General features: G+C 44.5%; 1 protein-coding gene across 2 annotated transcripts in view; it reads left to right on the top strand.

Moving 5' to 3' along the window:
• Positions 1 to 20,485, top strand: part of ME3 (malic enzyme 3) — a 254,281-nt gene that overhangs the window by 143,395 nt on the left and 90,401 nt on the right. For both annotated transcript variants that reach the window (XM_073612948.1, XM_073612949.1), the window contains exon 7: positions 6,450 to 6,553. In XM_073612948.1, coding sequence (XP_073469049.1) covers positions 6,450 to 6,553 — 104 coding nt within the window. The remainder of the gene's footprint in view (positions 1 to 6,449; positions 6,554 to 20,485) is intronic.

The following is a 20,485-nucleotide window of genomic DNA, read 5'->3' as shown; positions in this document are numbered from 1 at the left end:
AGGGCTATTTGGGTGATTTCTGTTTAGTGTTTTGGATCCTTTTTAAATCGTAATGATTACAGAAATCGTCCAAATTGCCCTGATAAAAAGTTTATCAGGGCCTATTCTGATCCCTCCTGTATTTATTTGTATTGTCTGCCCCCATGTTGTAAAGCGTTGTGCAAACTATTGGCGCTATATAAATCCTGTATCATAATAATAATTATGCCTTTACTTTGCATGGAAGAAAATAAATGAAAAAAAAACACGTTTACTTCCTCTTTCATAATTTAATCTGGGCCAGCAATTCAGACTTACCTAAAACACACTGACCTGCATTGACCCGAAATGAAAGGGGAAATGGCCCTTCCAGGTGTCAAAATTTATCGGACAACACAAGTACTCAACTGGTGCAAACCTAAATCTAGGAAATGATGGATACACATGGAGAAAGCTGCTTCTTTTACTCTTTCAATAAGACATTTCCCTACTGCCCCTCTGAATCCACCTGATTGCAGCCACCTGAAACATGTTGTAAAGCACTGCTTTACCGGAGCTGTCAGCAGAGGCGATCTGGTTCTCTCTGTGGCTGGGTATGGAAACGAGTGAGGGGAAGATGCCCCCCCGTTTCCATGACATTGCAGGGCGGAAGCGACGTCAAAACGTCACTTCCGCCCATAGCTCTTAAAGGGCCATTTTTTTAAAATAATTTTTTTTAAATGACAGGTTTTTTTTTGTTTTTTTTGCATTTTAGTGTAAATATGAGATCTTTTTGACCCCAGATCTCATATTTAAGAGGTCCTGTCAGGCTTTTTTCTTTTACAAGGGATGTTTACATTCCTTGTAATAGGAATACAAGTGACACATTTTTTTTTTTTAAAACACTGTAAAAATAAAAGGTAAAATAAATAAGAAAAAAAAAATTTTTTAAACGTGCCCCATCCCGCCGAGCTCGTGTGCAGAAGCGAACGCATACGTTAGCAGCACCTGCATATAAAAACGGTGTTCAAACCGCACATGTGAGGTATCGCCGAGATCGGTAGAGCGAGAGCAATAATTCTAGCCCTGGACCTCCTCTGTAACTCAAAACATGCAACCTGTATAATTTTTTTTAAACGTCGCCTATGGAGATTTTTAAGAGTAAAAGTTTTTTCGCCATTCCACGAGCGGGTGCAATTTTGAAGCGTGACATGTTGGGTATCAATTTACTCAGCGTAACATTATCTTTCACAATATAAAAAAAAAATTGGGCTAACTTTTTATTCATATTTTTTAATTCAAAAAAGTGTATTTTTTTTAAAAAGTGCGCTTGTAAGACCGCTGCGCAAATACGGCGTGACAGAAAGTATTGCAACGACCTCCATTTTATTCTCTAGGGTGTTCGAAAAAAAAATGTATAATGTTTGGGGGTTCTAAGTAATTTTCTAGCAAAAAAAAGTTGTTTTTAACTTTTAAACAACACATCTAAAAAAGAGACTCTGTCTTTAAGTGGTTAATATCACTTTAATTTTTTTTCTTGGTGACAACATTTGCCAGGAAAAATCGAGAGGGTTAATATGATCAGCCAGACAACAGTAAAAACTTGACAGTAGTTCTCTGTTTTATCTAAAACAATAAAAAGCTTTGACTCTCCATGCATATTACATTTAGACAGAAGTATGGTGGATGAATAACGCGGTAAGAATTTAGGATTCTTGCGCTTAATAAAAGTGGGAGTTTTGTTTTTGTTGGCGCTATTTTTAGAGGACATTTTTAACATTATTCCGCTGTAATAATAGTAGCTCTAAGTGTCAGAGTGATTGGCAGATATTGTTGTCTCTCCGCGTACTGTGAAATATTCTGGAGAACCCACAGCAGATATTAAATTTGACAGGTTATGAATTATATTTGTTGTGCACTCGCAGGAGCTGCTAAACCAAATGAGTTCAAGTATCAGCCGGGACCGATAATTGGAAACTCTACTACCAAGTACAGAGAAGATTGTGTAGTTCTACTATTCTACACCCCCACCCCCCCCCCCACCCCCACCCCTTCACACCACATCTGGACTAAGCCATAAAGTTTTGGGCCTCTGTCTATACCAGCGGGAGAAGTGGAAACCTGAAGAAAGTGCTTGAGGGGGGCAGTAAAACCCCACGGTTGAGCCATGTTTTTACTGCATGCCAGCTGCTCCCCCTTTAGCGACAGAGGCAGCAGCCAGGGGTGTACGTATTTAGAATGCTTTGCTGTGTACATATACTACCCTGTTTCCCCGAAAATAAGACCTAGCGTGATTGTCGGTGATGGCTGCAATATAAGCCCTACCCCCCAAATAAGCCCTAGTTAAAGCCCTTGTAGGTCTTATTTTCAGGGTAGGGCTTATTTTCCGGGAAACAGGGTAGGGCTTATTTGGGGGGTAGGGCTTATATTGCAGCCATCACCGACAATCACGCTAGGTCTTATTTTCGGGGAAACAGGGTACAACAGGACTTCTACCCCCTGTTGCTTTTGCCAGGTGTAGCGCCCACCAAGCGTAGCTCATTTAAGTGAATAGGGGCGCACTGCAAGCACCCTGTGATGCACTGGTGTGGGGTTTTAACCACTTCAGATCCGGAAGGTTTACACCCCCACCCCCCCTTCATGACCAGGCCATTTTTTGTGATACAGTACATTTCTTCAGCCATTTAGGTCGATATGTATTCTGCTACATATTTTTGGTAAACAAAATCCTAAAAAGCATATATTGGTTTGCGCAAAAGTTATAATGTCTACAAACTATGGGATAGTTTTATGGAATTTTTATTTCTTCTTTTTTTTCTTTTCTTTTTTTACTAAGCGACTTATAGTGGAACTGAGACATTGCGGCGACCAAATTGGACACGAAGTGACACTTTTTTGGAGACCAGTGACACCAATACAGTGATCAGTGCTAAAAATATGCACTGTTGCTGTACTAATGACACTGGCTAGGGAGTGATTACTAACTGGGAGGGGGGGGGGTGCTTTGCTGTGAGAAGGCAGAGATTTGTGTTACTGCTTAGCAGAAATACAGGATCTCTACCTCCCTTACTAACAGAATGGCAATCTGCCTTATTTACATAGGCAGACCACCGTTCTGCGCCTCTCTTGAAAGATCGTGGGGTGCCAACAGACATCGAGTCTACCGGACCCGCTGTGTCCAATCACAGCGGAAGCGGGTCACCGCCGACACACGCGCGCACGCTTCAGACCCGGGAGCGCAGAATCGCGTACCTGTACATGATTCTGTGCAGAGGAGCCACCGCCCCGCAGTAAAGGTACATGGGGCAGTCGGCAAGAGGTTCATTCACAGGCCTCTCCACGTCCTGTGAATTGCACATGTGAACGAGCACCTAAGGCACACATGATTGGACGAAAAAAAAAAAACATTTGGACCAATCGTCTGATAATCTATTCATTACCACACAACTTTCGAGAGTCGATCACATTAGTTCATGCAAAAATATCCAAAGGGACAAGTAATAAAATAACAGAACGAACAATTTTCGTGTAATTAGTATAGTATTTGTACGAAAAAAACAAGACTGCTCATGCAGGTGTGAAATTTTTTTTGGAAATTAGGAGTGCTTTCAGAAATAGAAGTGTTAAAGGGGTGGTAAAACCTCCTGTGATGCAGCTGCCCCCCAGAGCCCCCCTTTTACTTACCTGAACCCGGTCTTTCCAGCGATGGGGACAGGCACACCAGCTCCAGCCAGTGTCTCGGGTCCTGCTTGGATAGATCGATAGCAGCGCAGTCATTGGCTCCCGCTGCTGTTAATCAAATCCAATGACACAGGATCCAGGGGGCGGAGTCCTGCTGTCTGTGTCAATGGAAGCAGCAGCAGGACGCAGGAGCGCGCCCGCACGAGTGCCCCGAGGGAGAGAGGCTATCCATCGGGGCATTAGAGTAGAGAAGGAGCCGGGAGCCCCGCTGAGGGACCACCAGAAGAGGAGGATCGGGGCCACTCTGTGCAAAACCAACTGGACAGAGGAGGTATGTATGATATGTTTGTTTTGTTTTTATTTTTAAACAAACCTTTACATATCCTTTAATAGTTTATTTTTATCAAATTAAAATGGAAAGTTAATGAACAGAAAAGAAATCCAAATCAAATCAATATTTGATGTGAACACCCTTTGCCTTCAAAACAGCATCAGTTCTTCTAGGTACACTTGCTCACAGTTTTTGAAGGTACTCGGCTGGTAAGCTGTGCCAAACATCTTGGAGATCTAACCACAGATCTTCTGTGGATGTAGGCTGCCTCAAATCCTTCTGTCCAATCTCCAACTCCATTTGCAGAAATACAGCGCCATACTTCATTTTTGCCTATAGACACTCATTGTAGCGCTCTCCTCCACATCACCAACAAACTGCCTCCTGCTACAGCCAAATATTTCACCTTTTAAATCATCAGTCCAGAGCACTTGCTGCCATTTTTCTGCACCACAATTCCTGTGTTTTCATACTTAGTTGAGTCGCTTAGCCTTGTTTCTATGTCCTATGTCGATCAGTGGCTGCAGCCAATCAGTGATTAGTATATTCTGACAGCGGAGGAGTCTCCAGCGCTGCACCATTGTTCTTCAACTGTCAGAATATACAATGGCATGGCGAGGGGGGGATTCCTCCATCCGCTTCACATGTGCGCATGGGATAATCTATTTGTTTTTTTTTTTCCAATGAGCTTGTTAAGGCTCGGTCCACACTAGATTCGGCGCAAATTCACAGTGAATTCGCTGCAGATTCGCACCGCATCTAAATCGCAAACCTGTTCATGCGAACTGATTGCGGAGTGTATGTTAAGTCAACGACACCCCACAATCCGTTTGCAAAACACAGCGTGATTTTCAGAATCGGATCGCATGGGTGTGAACACTCATGCGATCCGATTCTGGTGCGGACCAAAAAAAGGGTCCTGAGCAAGTTTAGTCAGCAATGCGGTGCGAATCGCATTCAATGTCTGGCATCACACTAGTGTGAACCGGCCCTAACTCTGCATTGTATGTGAGGAGGCAAACATGCCACCACGACCCAAAGCTTCTGAGTTAGGCAGCCGCTCTGGTCTAGTAGTTGTATGGAATGAAGAAGTCTACTGTAGTCAAGAGTAAGGTAAGTATTGAACCTTATCCCTGCTCCTCTAAACTAAACAAACATAAGGAGATGTCCAGCCTGAGCACATTTGGCTGGACTTCTCCTCTGGGTCACAGGAGTGCAATTCGTTTTGCACTCCTGTGACCCCGTTTTCAGCAGAGAGGGGTCTGAAGTCCGCTCTCTGCTGACGTCACCAAGATTAGTCCAGGGACCGCGTCACCCTGACTCTGGGAGTCTGGATCCACCAGGTGCCTGAACTGTCTCAGGCTCTCAGCGAGCTGCTGAGATGGCCACTCCTCCACAGCTCAGCACTCCAATGAGAGTGAAGGAGCAGAGCAAGAGAGCTGCTGATTGACAGTCAGCAGCTCTCTGCTCGGGGAGCCGAGAGAACTGAGCCATCGGTAGTGTTCAATCACTCGGGTTCTCATTGAAGAGGCGGCGGGGGACAGATGCAACATCAGAGTGATGCTGCATCCACCTGGGTAAGTATGAATCTGGAAAAAGAGAGAAACCCGTAATTCTCTTTTAACCTTCACAGTTCAAGGCGGGGGGCAATTCAAGGAGAGATGAGGTCTCATTGCCAGAACTCAGCTCTAACCAGTGTTATTGTTTGTGTTTTTTAAGTAAAGTTTGATTTTGGATAAAATGCACAATAGAATTCCGTTTTAGGAAATATGATGGTGGAAATGGTGTCCTTTTATTGTCCGAAAACAAGACCATTCCTCATAAATGGAGCAACAGGTTTGACTAATGCAGGCGACAGGAAAAATATGTTTACCATACCTCTCAACTTTTTGAGATGGGAATGCGGGACACCTATCAGCAAAAGTATGCAGGTATAGGACACGCCCCTTGCCACGCCCCCTTAAAGGAGAATTGTACAAAAAAAACAAGATTGGTTAAACCCACAAGTGCTTTTTTAACACTACAATTCCTATTTATTGGCTTTTGGAATTTACAGATGCAGCAATTTAGAAATCAGATGAAAGGTTTAGTGCTGGAAAACACTTTTTGATAGACAAAAAGTGCTTTTTATATTCATCTATATAGATCAGACTAACATGAGGGACAAATGAGAAGGAACGAGGGACAAGAGGGTCATTGCTCCAAATCAGGGACAGTCCCTCAAAATCAGGGACAGTTGGGAGCTATGTGTTTACTTTTTTTTACAGGTTGCCCGAATACCTTTTACAATAGCTTTAGGATCGCTTTAAGGGAGCAAGGTGGGTAAGGGTAGCTAATGGTTCAGTTTTGAGTGTAATTCAACTTCAACAATGTGACTTCATATTCAGATCCCAAGCTTCAGTAGCCCTGGGAAAGCCCTATAAGACCACCAACATGAACGCCACTTAACTGAAATTGTTCTTTTTTTTTGATTCTTCAGACACTTCTGAATGACCCCTTATATATCGGATTAAAACACAAGCGAGTTCGTGGGAAGGCATATGATGACCTGATTGATGAATTCATGCAAGCTGTGACCAACAGGTAAGTCAGAAACTGACTTTATTACTTTGATTTAAGGCGATAAAACATGAATTCATCAGTTTATGTATCTGTCTATCCCTCTGTCTGTCCATACACGCATACACAACAAGCTGTTGACAACCATGTACAACAGCATTTGCTAAAGTTATAAAAGAAATTATGGCTCAGGATAGCGTTTGGTGCTAGAACAACTGCTAGAACAACTCCTGATGAAATTTTGGGGTCTTTGAGTCTTCTTTTACCATCAGATGGTCAGCTCTTAAGTTCATTTTTCTGGCCAGACCTGGACAAATTTGAAATCTGTGCAGCTTGTAGATTTTTTTTCCTTATAGTGGAATGATTCAATTATTTGGCAATCTATTTAAATCTATAAAAATTTAAATTGCTTGCCAGACTCCTAAAGCTTCCACAAACTTCTTTGTAAGGGCCTTAGAGAGCTTTATTGACCTTGGCATGATGACACTACACATGGCAACAGCAAAGAGAACGTCAAACCCTAGATATTTGAGGTTTAAATATGACAGGTTCCACCTGCATACTCTCTAAGGAGGTTCCCGTCATTGCTACATAATCAGGAACACTGGATTCCAATTTCATGGATTTGAAGTCGTTTTAAGTGTAGGGGTGTACTTGCTGCATTTTCATTCATTTCGATCATGAGAATGAATATAAAGAGTCAATTGTATGTATCATTTGTGCAAGTTTATCACCTTTCTCTGTAGGTACTATTTATTTTGAGATCTAATGTTTGCCTGTTCAAGTATGTTGAAAAAAATCAACAGTTTCATGGGATGTACTTACTTTTTCACATGACTGTATGTGTATACAGTACCATGTATTCTTACAAGCCTTTTCTACTTATGTGTGCTTTAAATCTGTGTTCTTGTTAAGGCAGTGCAAGGGAAGTTTTCAGTTCCGGTTTTGCTTAGCAGGTGATCTGTCCACTGATATCCTGCTGAGCGGAGCGGAGCTGCTGGATGACAGGTCCGTATCCGCTCCGCTTATGTAGAGCAGACACGGGCACAGCCCGCTTTGCTCTATTGGCAGTTGTATGTAATTGGAGTAGTTAGCCAGACAGAGGGGAGCGGATCCTCCATCCGTTTGTTTTTGCTGGACTGGATTTGATCAGAGGTAGCCAGGTAGAAACGGACACAAGTCAGTTTTTACTTCCAACTGCCCATAGAGGAGAATGGAGGGTCTGATTGGGTCCACCTAAAAAAAAAACGGACAGCCAGATCCGATCCGATGGCCCGTGTGAAAGGGACCTTCCATTTCTTTAAATAAGCTTGCATTCGCACCTAAACGGAGCATATTTCTAGTGATTTTGAAAAGTTGTTTTGAGGCACTTTACAAAAATTTTTGCATGTGTAAAAATCTTCAAGAGTTAGTTTGTTTCCTTGGCTGGGCAAGGGTAGGAGAGGAGTTCTTCAGGCATGAAAATATGGGAAGAGCCGCAAATCGCACATTTGCAGGCATTCCAATTGAAGTCTAAGGCAGGGGTCTCCAAACTTTCTAAACAAAGGCCCAGTTTACTATCCTTCAGATTTTAGGGGGAGGGCTAGACTGTGGCCAGTGGGAGTAGAAAATGCCCAGTTGTGTCAGTTGTGGATGAAATCGTACCCCAAAGGGCGGATAGAGGCAAGCAGAGGGCCACACCTGGCCCCAGGGCTGCAGTTTGGAGACCAAAAAACTGGGTTCTGCATGCTGAGCGTAATCATAGGGAAATGAGCAGAAAAAAGCTCGTGTGAAGAGGGACTAAGAGCAGAGCTTCTTTTTTGTTATTGTTCAGCCCATTTTGCCGCCTCATTCTAAAGACTAGAATGAAAGCACACATTTTTGCACACATACCTAGTAGTTACAGACTTGTGAACTGTTTGTAGTCCACAGAACTGAAGAGTATGTGTGCAGGAATGCACTTTATGGATTTTCCATGTTCTTGGGGTCAGCTGTGGTTGGTTTAGCACACCTTGGTTACTCATATTTCCATGACCTTTTCTGGCTTCATAAACTGCCATCAAATAACGGCTGGTATTTCCGCTGTGGACGGAGGTGAACCCTGAACGTGACGACTGCAAGACATAGGAGCAGAAATGTAAAGCTGGGCTTGAACCCTTTAAGAAGAAATCTACATAGCTCAGTGTGGGACTTCCCTTCTCAGTGAGAAACCACCAGTATTTGTTCTTTATCCCTGTTCTCCATCAAGAGAGCCAAATGGGAAACACATGATACACGTCAGGGAGATCTGCTGAATCACCACCTTGGTAGGACCATGACATGTGCTTCATTATTTCATTAGAAAGAGTTACGTCTTCAGCTATTGACATTCCCCCGAGAGAGGGATTAATCACTTTACTCCAACCGGCTTTCCAAGTCCCTGCCGGAGAATTCTAAAGCCTGTACATTTAGAATAACTCATGCAAGTCATTAAGCGATGATAGAATTATGAGGACTGCTTGGCTTTACTTGAAATGGTCAACTTACCAAGAGGTAATGATAACCTGCAGCTGCTGCATTATGTTGTTATAGTAACCCTAAGCAATATTTAACATCCAAAAGCCAAACAGAACCTTTCCTTGATGTAAAGTTGGCTCGAAAAAATGCAAATAATTGTACAATGTGTCTACAGTACATCAATCACAATCTATATATATATATAGAGGGCAGCAGGAATGTTTCTTTAACTTTTAAGTAATTTTCTGGCAAATAAATTGGGCCTTGTTCACACTGGTGTACTGCACCATATACCTGTGCAAGCATGGGAGTCCGCAGAACTTTTTTCAGGGGGGGGGGGGCATCATTTTAAGGTCACCCATGTTCCGCCCCTTTTTGACTGTCATTATCACTGACTGCAGACATAGTACCGATACACCCGGACACATTATACCCCCATACAACAGATTACACCCAGATACATTACACCCCCATACACACAGATACATTACACACAGATACATTACACACCCATACACCCAGATACATTATACCCCCAGACACCCAGATATACTACACCCCCATACACACAGATACATTACACCCAGATACATTACACCCCCATACACACAGATACATTACACCCAGATACATTACACCCCCATACACACAGATACATTACACCCCCAGACACCCAGATACATTACACCCCCAGACACCCAGATACATTACACCCCCAGACACCCAGATACATTACACCCCCAGACACCCAGATACATTACACCCCCAGACACCCAGATACATTACACCCCCAGACACCCAGATACATTACACCCCCATACACCCAGATACATTAGACCCCAATACACCCAGATACATTACACCCCCATACACCCAGATACATTATACCCCCATACACCCAGATACATTATACCCCCAGACACCCAGATATACTACACCCCCATACACACAGATACATTACACCCAGATACATTACACCCCCATACACACAGATACATTACACCCCCAGACACCCAGATACATTACACCCCCAGACACCCAGATACATTACACCCCCAGACACCCAGATACATTACACCCCCAGACACCCAGATACATTACACCCCCATACACCCAGATACATTAGACCCCAATACACCCAGATACATTACACCCCCATACACACAGATACATTACACCCCCATACACCCAGATACATTACACCCCCATACACACAGATACATTACACCCAGATACATTACACCCCCATACACACAGATACATTACACCCCCAGACACCCAGATACATTACACCCCCATACACCCAGATACATTACACCCCCATACACCCAGATACATTACACCCAGATACATTACACCCCCATACACCCAGATACATTACACCCCCATACACCCAGATACATTACACCCCAATACACACAGATACATTACACCCCCATACACCCAGATACATTACACCCCCATACACCCAGATACATTACACCCCAATACACACAGATACATTACACCCCCATACACACAGATACATTACACCCCAATACACACAGATACATTACACCCCCATACACCCAGATACATTACACCCCAATACACACAGGTACATTACACCCCAATACACACAGATACATTACACCCCCATACACCCAGATACATTACACCCCAATACACACAGATACATTACACCCCAATACACACAGATACATTACACCCCAATACACACAGATACATTACATCCACAATCATTAGTATGGAGAACTCCCCTCCAATCAATTTCTATATTGCAAGCTTCAGATGACATTAGAGAGAATTAAATGGATTACTAACCCCAGAAAAGGCAGATAGAAGGCTCCAATAACAGCTGCACATGCCAAGCAGCTCAGATGAGGCTGGGGCCCCATGCGGTGGGTGTTCTTGGGGCCCCTATCTAGAAGGGAGTGCTGGGCCTCTCACACATGTCCAGGCAGAGCACACACATCCGGCAGTCCGAGCCGAGGAGGAGGAGAGGAGGGGAGAGAAATCATCAGTGATCTGGTCGGGCTGAGTATTAGCAGACGCTGTCCAGGCAGCAGGTGGAAGGTAACAGGCAAGCTGCGAGAGAGCAGCTCAGGGGCTGCAAACACCATCTCTCCCCTGATACTCCATGTTGTGTATGTGACTCCCGGCCCTGGGACATGCAGCGTGGTGCCCCAGACTGATTGTGTGCACTTGCCTATAGGTAGCACCAGCCCTACCAGGAGGGGGTACTTGAACCCCCCCTTGCCCCCTACCTGCGGATGTCCCTGCGTGCAAGGGCGTTTTTGCCCACTCCTGATTGTACACTATCCGCTTACAGGGCTGTACACCCGTACAGATGTCAGAATGGGAGCAGCGGCTGTGTCTGTGCGGCTGCTGTGTTCCAATTTAATTTGAATGGCACTGCCCACTCGGGGATGCGCAGAACACCTGTGTGTCTCCATGCGGGCAAACACAGCTCTTGCACAGGGGTACGTTCATGTGAATGAGGCCTAGCGAACATTTCATGATAGTGGAAATCAAGGAGCCTACATTTTAATGTCATCGCCTTGGCCTGTTACAAAACTGTACAGCAGAACAAAGCAGGACAAAGATTGAATACTGGCTTTTAAATGTTTTACATATATACCTGCAAAAAGGGCCAGCCTGAAGTCATCCAGAAGGACTTCATTTTCTGACCAAAATTCCACTTTAATTAGTTGCCGCCCGCCCACTGTCAAATGACGGGCACATGATCGCTGCGCCGTGTTGCTAGGACACGGTGCGACCCCGATCTCTGTAAAGAGCCGCGTCCGCGGCTCTTTAACCATGTGATTGGCTGTGTCCAATCACAGCCGGTTACATGTAAGCACGGAGATGCCGTGTGAAGGGAGGAGAGCCGATCAGCGGAATCTGCTCACAGGGGACAGCTAGGTATGTAATCAGGGCACTGATTACAATTGAGTGCCCACCAGTGTCACCAATCAGTGCCTACCAGTGGCAGCAATCAGTGCCCACAAGTGCCACCAATCAGTGGCCATTAGCGATCACCTATCGGTGCTGTCAATCAATGCCCATCAGTGCCACCTATCAGTGCCACCTAACAGTGTCCATCACTGCTACCTCTCAGTGCTCATCAGATATCAGTGCCCATAAGTGCCACCCCATCAATTCCCACCAGTTCAGCCTATCGGTGCCCATCAGTGCTTCCTCATCAGCGCACATCAGTGAAGGAGAAAAATTACTTGGTTACAAAATTTACTGACAGAAAAAAAGTAAAAAATGTTTTTTTCTAAATTTTTTTTTTTTTGTAAAAAAAAAAAAAAAAAGCAGCAGATTAAATACCACCAAAAGAAAGCTCTATTTGTGTAAATAAAATGATAAAAAAATTTGTTTGGGTACAGTGTAGCTTGACCTCGCGATTGTCATTCAAAGTGTGACAGCGCTGAAAGCTGAAAAATGGCCTGGGCAGGAAGGGGGTATAAGTGCCCTGTAGGCATGTGGTTAAAGCACATCTAAATCCAGAAACAAAATGTTTTTTGCAAATGCAAAATCTATTGCAGCATACCAGTCCTTGTATGTGTTGTCTGTGTCAGGCATCATTAGGTGTTTTTCACCTGGTAATCCTCACTACGCTATCTATGGAGGGAGCCACAGATGTCACCCAGGCTGAACAAACATGTCTGCCCTTTAGTGCCGGTTCACACAGGGGCGACTTGTCAGGCGACCTAGCCGCCTGACAAGTCGCCTCCCGTTCTGTACAATGGAACCGTTCTAATAGGAGCGACGCAAGTCGCTCCGACTTAGAAAAAGGTTCCTGTACTACTTTGGGGGCGACTTGGGGCGACTTGCATAGACTTCTATACAGAAGTCGTTTTGCAAGTCGCCGTGGCAGTCGTGTGCAAGTCGTGCCGCCCCTGTGTGAACCGGGGCTTAGGGTTGCCACCTGTCCGGATTCATCCAGACAGTCCGGGTTTCAAACTGCCTGAAACCCGGACACATTATTCAGACCAGACTATGGCTTCCTAGCAGGGTTGCTGGCTGTGGTTGTCTAAGCTGAGAGTGTCTGTTGTAAAGCCAGCACTAACAATCCCCCCAGATACAGACGGGAGAGGAGAGAGGGTGCCATCTGCTCCTCTTCCTCCCGCCCCCACCCCCACCCCTACCCCTCTGTGTCTGTCCACACTCACATCTCCGGCGCTGCGCCTCAGAAAAGGTAAGTGGGGGCCTAAAAAAATTGAAGTCCAGCAGCCTCAGATTCATCTGGATGAGAGGTGCTGACTGCCAAGGGATGAGTGAGCTCACCATCCATCCCTGTCTGTGACTGAAGTCTCCCCCCTTCTCTCTCCTGCCTGTGAGTACAATAAGGTAAATCGAGGTTCTCAGAGCACCCCTTACATCAGAGTACCTCTTTACACCAGAGGCCACAGTGTTTCCCCTTACATCGGAGTCCTCTCCATGCATCAGAGTTCTCCGTGTTACCCCTTAAATCAGGGTTCCCAGAGCATCCCCTGCATCAGAGTCCCCAGAGTTCTCCCTTACATCAGAGTCTGCAGAGTCCCCCCCTTACAGTGAAAGGGAACTCTTCAGATTCGGATGTAAAAGGGGAACTCTGTGGACTCTGATGTAAAGGGGAACTCTTGTGATTAACTTCATATGATTAGAAATGTTATTTAACCGCTTCAGCCCCGGAAGAATTTACCCCCTTCCTGACCAGAGCACTTTTTGCGATTCGGCACTGCGTCGCTTTAACTGACAATTGCGCGGTCGTGCGACGTGGCACCCAAACAAAATTGACGTCCTTCTTTTCCATAAATAGAGCTTTCTTTTGGTGGTATTTGATCACCTCTGCGGTTTTTATTTTTGCGCTATAAACAACAAAATAGCGACAATTTTGAAAAAAACGCATTATTTTTTACTTTTTGCTATAATAAATATCCCCCAAAAATAATTTAAAAATTTTTTTTTTCCTCACTTTAGGCCGATACGTATTCTTCTACATATTTTTGGTAAAAAAAAATCGCAATAAGCGATTATTGATTGGTTTGCGCAAAAGTTATAGCGTTTACAAAATAGGGGATAGTTTTATGGCATTTTTATTAATATTTTTTTTTTTTTTTTTACTAGTAATGGTGGCGATCATCGATTTTTTTTTATTGTGACTGCGACATTATGGCGGACACATCGGACATTTTTGACACATTTTTGGGAACATTGTCATTTACACAGCAATCAGTGCTATAAAAATGCACTGATTCCTGTGTAAATGACACTGGCAGTGAAGGGGTTAACCACTAGGGGGCTAGGGAGGGGTTAAATCAGTACTGGGGAGTGATTCTAACTGTAGGGGGGATGGGCTAGCTGTGGCACCTCACTGATCTCTGCTCCCGATTACAGGTCACTAGGCAGAAGGGGGAGATGCTTGTTTACATCAGCATCTCCCCGTTCGTCCTCTCCGTGAGGCGATCGCGGGTATCCCCGCGGACTCGACAGCCGAGTCCGCGGGACCTGCGACCCGACTCACGAAGCTCCCGGCCAGCGCGCCGCCGCCGGCTCGCACGCAATGGCACGGTGGGGAATTCAAATGGGACTTACAGGTACGCCCATTTGCCCAACCCTGCCATTCTGCTGACGTACATCGGCGTGCGCCGGTCGGGAACCGGTTAATTGCAAAGTGTTTGGGTTTGACTTGAAGAAAAGGTGGCAACCCTACTGCCCTTGTTCATCTCCATTACATGGTGGATTGATGAGTAGTTTACAGGACAAAGATTGTTTTATGGAAATGTTCAACTCACAGAAAGTTGCAAGGAAACTGCATTTCTGGCAACATATTTTCTGTACGTGCTGAAAATGTTCTTAACCTGAAAAAAAAAACCTAGTTCAGCCATCACGTCTAAGAGCTGGTAAACTGCAATATATTTCATTTTTTTTTTTCTTGGATCTAGTTATTCTTTAGGCTGCATTCGCACCTGAGCGTTTTCAACTCGTATAATGCCCAAAAAACGCCTGAAAAACACCCAACAAACAAAATCCCATTCATTTCAATGGCACCTGTTCACATCTGAGCGTTTTGTCACCTGAAGCAAAACGCCTGAAAAACGCCTTAAGCTCAAAAAAGAACCTGAGCTTCTTTGGAGCAGATTACAGGCGTTTTTCTGCTTTTTACATTGGTGACCTGAACAAAATCGCTGTAAGAATGCGCGACTTTGAAACGCTAATGCTCTGTTCACTCCTAGGCGTTTTGTTTTCAGGCACAAATTCGTGCGATTTTTGCCACGATTTTGTAGCATTTTTGCTGCGATTTTGCACGGGTCAAAAGTACAGGAGCTTCTACCAAAAAGAAGCTCCTGTACTTTTTTGCTTCAGGTGTTTTGCTTCAAATGACAAAAAACGCTCAGATGTGAACAGGGGCCATTGAAATGAATGGGATTTGTCTTGTTAGGCGTTTTTAGAGCTGAGGCTTACAGCAGAAAAATGCCTAGGTGTGAACAGAGCCTCAGGTGTGAATGCAGCCTTAAGCCTGGGTTCACACTTATGCTAATTGAATGCGGAGTAATTCGCATGACAGGAGATTGTGACTGGCTCTCAATGAAGCCGGTTCCCACATCTCCGGGGCGGCTGCGGAGCGGGTCCTGTGCGTCTTTGGCTCCGTTTCTAGTCCGAATTCAGGCAAAACTGTGGGCCCGATTCGTCCCTAAAGTGGAGAACAGGGACGCACCGGACCCCTTTCAGCCACATCCATTTTAAGTGTGAACCCAGCCTTAAACACTTACCTACCGTCTTATTTACTGTGGCATATCGTCTCTATTGTGCAAAATCACGTACCTGTACGTCATTACATGGAATAGCCACTGGGGGCGTGCACGGCCGGAGGCGTGGTCATGCTGGTTGGACACGGGATGCCAATCAAGTAGGTCCGGCAGACCCGAAGTCTGCCGGCCACCCAAAATCATTCCTGAGAGAGGCAAAACAGGGGAGAAGATGGAGATCTTGTGTTCCTGCTAAGCAGGACTCTTAACCCTTTGATCGCTGCTGTTAATCCCTTCCCTGCCAGTGTCATTAGTACAGTGACAGTGCATATTCTTAGTACTGATTACTGTATTAGTGTCGCTGGTCCCCAAAAAGTGTCAGGTGTCCGATTTTGTCTGCCGCAATGTCGCAGCCCCACTAAAAATCGCTGATCCCCGCCATTACTAGTAAAAAAAAAAAAAAAAAAAAAAAAATTCCATAAAGATATCCCATCGTTCGTAGACGCGATAACTTTTGTGCAAGCCAATCAATATACGTTTATTGGGATTTTTTTAACAAAAATATGTAGCAGAATACATATTGGCCTAAATTAATGAAGAAATTTGATTTCTTAAATTTTTTTTATTGGATGTGTTTTATAGCAGAAAGTAAAAAAAATATATATTTAATTAAATTGTTGGTCTTTTTTTGTTTTTAGTGCAAAAAATAAAAAACGCAGAGGTGATCAAATACCACCAACACAAAGCTCTATTTGTGGGGAAAAAAAGGATATACATTTTACTTGGGTACGGCGTCGCAATAAGCAATAATCGCAATAAGCGTATATTGATTGGTTTGCGCAAAAGTTCTGGCGTTTACAAAATGGGGGATAGTTTTATAGCATTTTTATTATTATATATTTTTTTTTTAACTAGTAATGGCGGCGAGCTGTGATTTTTTTTTTTTTTTTTTTTTTTTTTTTATCGGGACTGCAAAATTATGGCGGACACATCGAACACTTTTGAGACCACATTTTTGGGACCGTTGGCATTTATACAGCGATCATTGCTATAAAAATGCACTGATTACTGTATAAATGGCACTGGCAGGGAAGGGGTTAACACTAGGGGGCGATCAAGGGGTTAAATGTGTTCCCTCTCTGTGTTCTAACTGAAGGGGGGAGGGGACTGTGTAGGGGAGATGACAGATCGCTGTTCATACTCTGTATGAACAGACGATCTGTCTCTTCTCCCCTCAGAGAACCGGAAACTGTGTGTTTACACACACAGATCCCGGTTCTCGGTGTGTCACCAGCGATCGCGGGAGCCCGGCGGTGATCGAGACTGCCGGGCACTCGCATCGGCTCTGGGGGGCGAGCAGCGGGCGCACGTGCCCCTAGTGGCCACAATGTGTTCCCTCTCTGTGTTCTAACTGAAGGGGGGATGGGACTTTCTAGGGGAGATGACAGATCGCTATTTATACTCTGTATGAACAGACGATCAGTCTCTTCTCCCCTCAGAGAACCGGAAACTGTGTGTCTACACGCACAGATCCGGGTTCTCTGTGTGCCCTGAGCGATCGCGGGAGCTCGGCGGTGATCGCGATCGCCGGGCACTTGCGTCGCCTCCGTGGGAGAGCAGGGGGCGCCAAATAAGGAAGCGACGTAAGAGAACGGAGTTTCGCCCAGCCGTGCCATTCTGCCACTGTAAAACTGCGGCGGCTGGTCGGCAAGTGGTTAAAGGAGAATTGCACAAAAAAAAAAAAAAAAGATTGGTTAAACCCACAAGCGCTTTTTTTGTTTTTTACCACTACCCATTCCTTTATACTGGCCTTTGGAATTTATAAATGTAGCAATTTAGAAACTGGATGAAAGATTTAGCGCTATAAAACCCTTTTTAATAGATAATTGGTGCATTTTATATACAACTATATAGATCAGACCAAAATGAGGGACAAATGAGGAGAAAAGAGGGACTTTGTACCCAATCAGGGACAGTCCCTCGAAATCGGGGACAGTTGGGAGCTATGCAAAAGGATAAGGATTATCTTCTTGTTCATCATTTTGTTGTTTTTTCAGTGCTTCTCAGTCGGTGACACGGAATGAGGAAATTCTTCTTTGCAGTAATGAGTATTTTTCTTAAGGTCCCACATCACTTGTCTATGGGGGTTTGTTCGTTTCTCTTAAGTATGATTAATTAGCAAGCCGTCATCACAACAGCTGAAAGGCATTGCTTCATTTTTTTGCGGTGCGCAGATTTTTCTGTGAGCTCCAATTTTCTGGATTGATGATCCTCTCTTGGATTTGTATGAACTCGTGGCTCTGTCTCAGTGATGGTTTCTCACTAGATAGTAAGAAACGGTTCATATCCAGATGAGAGCTATTCAAATAGAACTCCATCATTGTTTTCAGAATTATCCCTTGGAGATCATTTTGGAATTCTATTATACAGGAAGCGTGCATTATCCACTTTTGCGATGTTATTACGAAGACACACTTAAAGAGGACCTGTATTATAAAAGCTGTGCAGAACGCAAAGGAGTATTTACCATATTTTCTGTATTGTATGCTCCCTGTCAATCCTTTCCCCATTACTGGTCTACCATGCCTTAAAGTGATTGTTCGTTTTTTTTTTTTTAAATAGCAAATATGTTATACTTGCTTCCTCTGTGCAAGGGTTTTGCACAGAGCGGCCCTGATCCTCCTCTTCTGGGGTCGCCCCCCCCCACACACACACACACACACACACACACACACACACACACACACACACACACACACACACACACACACACACACGCACGCGCGCGCGCGCGGCGCTCCTGGCTCCACTTCCGTATCGAGTGCCCCCACAGAAAGACGCATTCCATGGGGGCACTCGTGCGGGCGTGCTCTCGAGTCCTGCTGCTGCGTCTATTGACGTCCCCGGCTCCCGTGTCACTGGTTTTGATTGACAGCAGTGGGAGCCAATGGACAGATCGGGTTCAGGTGAGTAAAAGGGGGGCTCTGGGGGGCAGCTGCACAACAGAAGGTCTTTCACCTTAATGCATGTAATGCCATAACCCCTTTGTGCCGACCGTATGCATAATTGCTTTGATGGCTTGAAGGGATTATACCGGGGTGATGCCTGCAGCTGCAGTTCTTTAAAGCCAGCGGTCAGCTTTTTTAGTGGTAAGAACCGATACGGCTAAAAGCCATTCGGCTGTTATCCTAAAGGAGTGAGAGGGGACCTTCCGACGCTCTTCCCGGGCCTCCTGTCCCACCGTGCTGGCATAGCAAAGAAAACACATACAGAAGTCGCGCCAGCAAATGTGTACGGTGTTCAAATTACACATGTGAGGTATCGGCGCGATCATGAGAGTGAGTGCAATAATTCTAGCACTAGCCCTCCTCTGTAACTCTAACCTGGTAACCGTTAAAATTTTTTAAAGCGTCGACTATGGAGATTTTTAGGTACTGTAGTTTTGTGCGCAATTTCAAAGCATGACATGTTCGGTATCTATTTGCTGAACATCATCTTTCACATTCTACAAAAAAATTGGGTTAACTTTACTGTTTAGTTTTTTTTTTTAATTCATCAAAGTGTATTTTTTTTACTAAAAAATTGCATTTGTAAGACCGCTGCTCAAAAACCATGTGACATAAAATATCGCCATTTTATTCTCTAGGTTCTTTGCTAAAAAATATATATATACACCGTATATACTCGAGTATAAGTCGAGGCCCTAATTTACCACAAAAAAATGGGAAAAACTTGACCCGAGTATAAGACGAGGGTGAGAAAGTCACAGCTACTGTAAGTGGAAAAGAGGGTCAACAATGCCCATTTGCAGCCTCACTGTGCCCATTTGCAGCCATAGGTCCCCCGAACTTCAAACTCAGTGGTTAAGGGTTCCTAGATGCCCCTTAGCTGCAGCCAAAATTTGGGGTCTCTGAACCCAAATGGTCCCGAAATGACATTGCTGCAGGTGGACACAGTTGACCGACTTTGGGGCCCCGTATCTTGGGGCCACTTAGTGCTTAGAACCCCAAATTTGGTTTGCAAACTCAGTGGAACTAGCACCATAAATATCCAAAGCTGGGGTTTCTAGCACCAAGTGTCCCCGAGATACAGGGCCCCAAAAATCGGTTCAGAAAATGTCAAGCACTTTTCTGCAGCAGAGAATGACATTTTCCGAACCGATTTTGGGGCCCCGTATCTCGGGGCCACTTAGAGCTAGGAACCCAGCTTTGGATATGTTGTGGTACCAGTTCCACTGGGCTTGCACGCCAAATTTAGGGTTCCTAGCACAAAGTTTCTCTGAGATACGGGGCCCCAAAGTCGGTTCGGAAAATGAAATTTTTTGCTGCAGAAAAGTGCTTGACTCCAGTATAAGTCGAGGGAGGCACTTTCAGCACAAAAAAATGTGCGGAAAAACTCGACTCATACTCGAGTATATACGGTATATATATTATACATAATGTAATATTATGTTTGGGGGTTCTGAGTACGTTTCTAGCAAAAGATACGGATTTTAACTTGTAAGCAACAAATGTCAGAAACAGACTTAGGCATGAAGGGGTCAAGGTGAAAAACCACGAGACTTTACAACTCCTTCTATCTCCACTGTGTCCCCATATGGAGGAAACCATCTTGGTAGAGGCAAGGCTCTACTTGCTCATATCAGAGCTGCTCATCGATGAATGATTCAAAGGACACAAGGTCTAAGGGGTGTAAAATATCATAAATATGAAGTAAGTTGGGGTGTAACCACCAAGTAAAA

The sequence above is a fragment of the Aquarana catesbeiana genome, linkage group LG02, assembly GCF_042186555.1.
Source record: "Aquarana catesbeiana isolate 2022-GZ linkage group LG02, ASM4218655v1, whole genome shotgun sequence".
Taxonomy (NCBI): Eukaryota; Metazoa; Chordata; class Amphibia; order Anura; family Ranidae; genus Aquarana; species Aquarana catesbeiana.
This window is presented reverse-complemented; position numbering and strand designations above follow the sequence as displayed.